The 2,129-nt window shown below is 51.3% G+C and overlaps 3 protein-coding genes across 4 annotated transcripts in view; all 3 read right to left on the bottom strand.

Annotated features, from left to right (window-relative positions):
• Window positions 1-2,129, bottom strand: part of LOC109540670 (tyrosine-protein kinase hopscotch-like) — an 18,669-nt gene that overhangs the window by 10,705 nt on the left and 5,835 nt on the right. The gene's annotated exons all lie outside the window — the stretch shown is intronic.
• On the bottom strand, window positions 109-1,476 carry LOC109542633. Its single transcript, XM_048661916.1, has 5 exons — window positions 1,241-1,476; window positions 1,023-1,168; window positions 710-970; window positions 538-657; window positions 109-488 (listed from the first exon to the last, which is right to left on the bottom strand). Exons 1-5 carry the CDS (start codon window positions 1,474-1,476, stop codon window positions 214-216), a joined length of 1,038 nt encoding a protein of 345 aa, XP_048517873.1. The 3' UTR covers window positions 109-213.
• LOC125502739 lies at window positions 1,541-2,123 on the bottom strand. The gene is made up of 2 exons (XM_048661919.1): window positions 1,834-2,123; window positions 1,541-1,789 (listed from the first exon to the last, which is right to left on the bottom strand). The coding sequence occupies exons 1-2, from the start codon at window positions 1,954-1,956 to the stop codon at window positions 1,541-1,543; spliced, it is 372 nt and encodes a 123-aa protein (XP_048517876.1). The 5' UTR covers window positions 1,957-2,123.

Below are 2,129 nucleotides of genomic sequence, written 5' to 3'. Positions count from 1 at the left end.
GAATCGATCTTGATTTGGTAGGAGTTCAGGTTGTTGGTGACCCACATTAGGGAGACCCAAATCTGACCAGTTCCGCGCATTTTAAGCGACAGGTTGGTGTGCAGCTCGTTTTCCGCTTCGGAATAGAGGCCAATGGGAAGGAATTTTAAAAAGTTGTTGTCGGTGGTGTTTTCCGTCTGGCATTCATCCTTCTGCACGAATTCACCGTTGGGTTCAATAATTAATAAAAATACTGTCTAATTGCCACTGAAGTCCGGCAGATGCACCGGGTGGTCCAAACCGAAAAAAAAACGAGCAATTTACCAGGATAAGACCACCCTGTACAACCCATTGACCCAAAAGCGGTACCTGAAAGAAGAAGCCAATGGGCATCTCATTGAAGAGCGAATGATAGGCCAAAAACACCGGGTCAAAGGCCTGAGCCACATCAGGGTGTTTCCACTCGAATAGTGGCGTGGGCACGCCCTTAAACCCCAGCATTACTTCTCCTAAAAACACCATGGTTAGAAACAGGGCGTGGCCCTGCCAAAGCCGAACCTCGCCGGATTTGCAACCAAAAGTCCGTCCAAACGCCGGCCGAGATCAAATGCGGGTACGTTTTGCTCTCCACCAAGGCCCCATTCAAGTGCAACTCCACTTTCTCGTTCAATGCGGCCCCTAAAATCCCACCAATCAAACGCCGCAAGTTTTCGTTTGCTCTCAAACTGACCAACAACCAGCACCAGCTCCTCGCTGCCCCCTAGCGGGTAAATGGCGAAAACCACCCCGGACAGCAAATCCGGGTTCCACTCCTTCAGCCCGAACCTCAACCCCCCACTAAGACCCTCCTCCTTCCATTGGGGCAAGATGAAAAGTCGTCGCCCGTTCTGATTGGTGGACACGATTATAATCAATTCTTCTGGTCGATCGCAGTCTGTGATTGGGCACACGTCCTGCACCACATCGGGGTCTTTGGTGTAGCACCAGCTGCCTGCAAGGTGCCAGTTTAAGTGCCCAACTTGCCCTGATGGAGGCTCACACACCCGAAACGTCCCTGTTCGGGTTCCTGCAGAAGTTCCTCGCCGAACTCGCATCGATATCGGCAAAGTAGGAGTCGTTAAACGTGTACATGTACTGAGGATGCACTGATCGACTCGAAACGTCCCAGTTGTCGCATGTTCGTCCCGATCTATGGAAGTTTTCAATTTCAAAGTGTGGCAACAGTGTCGGATAACGACCACGCCTCTCAAATGGCAGCTACCTAGTGGTGGACAGATGACCAATAAAATCGTTCCCAGTCCCGGCCATTTTACACAACTGCGACTTGCACTTCCTCAAATGGCAAAACTGCTTCTCCACGATTGTTTGCTTCAAATTGCGTGAAAGAGCGTAGCAAAAAGTGCCTTCGCCTCGCGCTTCGGGGTCTCGGCAGTAATTTTTCGAGGTTACTATAAGTGACCGGTTTTTGAACATTGTTGCCACGTCATCAGGGAGCATTTTCCTGCCCGACCAGGGCAAGCACGGCAGGCCCAAGCTGGTGACATCCTGCAGAACAAACTCGTCAAACTTCCCGCACCCGACTAGACTCCAATCGACTTGCTTGTGTTCCAGAATAATCCGGCTCGTTAGTGTTGATGGCACAGTCCGGCAGCATCGCTGCAGGCGGCTGCGCAAAGCGGGGCGGCTCACAGTAAAAGCTCCAATGCGCAACACTGTTTTCCGAGCCGACACTGAACCAGCGCAGCTGCCGAAACACCTCATCGGTCGTTTCGAGCAGCGAATGCATGCCTATGGGCTTTTTCATGTAGATCTAAGCAACGCTATGCAGAACAAGTCAAACCAGAATGCACTCACTTGCAGACTGTTGGCGAAAATGGAAATGGAAAACTCGTGCCACGCCCAGTAATCGACCACGTCGTCCAGCTGCAGCTCTTTAAGGACCAGTTCGGACGCTCCTTGATGTTCCCGAATGGTCATTCGGGTGTTACCGTGCGGCCCGTTGAAGACTATTTTGAAGTAGGGGAAATCCACGGTAGGCGAGGGCGTGGCTAGGATGGCGGCGTTGCCAAACGCGCGTACGTGTACATATAAATCGAACACTAAAGATAACTTTTTTAAATCGAGCAGTTAAAGGGAAAAAAGGAGGGGGG

This window comes from Dendroctonus ponderosae, unplaced genomic scaffold (assembly GCF_020466585.1).
Source record: "Dendroctonus ponderosae isolate FM_Combo_2020 unplaced genomic scaffold, Dpon_F_20191213v2 Dpon_F_20191213_10, whole genome shotgun sequence".
Taxonomy (NCBI): Eukaryota; Metazoa; Arthropoda; class Insecta; order Coleoptera; family Curculionidae; genus Dendroctonus; species Dendroctonus ponderosae.
This window is presented reverse-complemented; position numbering and strand designations above follow the sequence as displayed.

What these genes read in the sequence shown, in the direction of transcription:
- LOC109542633 (XM_048661916.1), bottom strand. Translation starts at nt 1,476, where the DNA reads ATGCTCCCTGATGACGTGGCAACAATGTTCAAAAACCGGTCACTTATA. An exon ending in CCCGAACAGGGACGTTTCGG is followed by an intron (nt 971 to 1,022) that starts GTGTGTGAGCCT and finishes GGCACCTTGCAG; the next exon opens with GCAGCTGGTGCTACACCAAA. An exon ending in TTGGTTGCAAATCCGGCGAG is followed by an intron (nt 489 to 537) that starts GTTCGGCTTTGG and finishes TGGTGTTTTTAG; the next exon opens with GAGAAGTAATGCTGGGGTTT.
- LOC125502739 (XM_048661919.1), bottom strand. Translation starts at nt 1,956, where the DNA reads ATGACCATTCGGGAACATCAAGGAGCGTCCGAACTGGTCCTTAAAGAG. An exon ending in TTTTCGCCAACAGTCTGCAA is followed by an intron (nt 1,790 to 1,833) that starts GTGAGTGCATTC and finishes AGCGTTGCTTAG; the next exon opens with ATCTACATGAAAAAGCCCAT.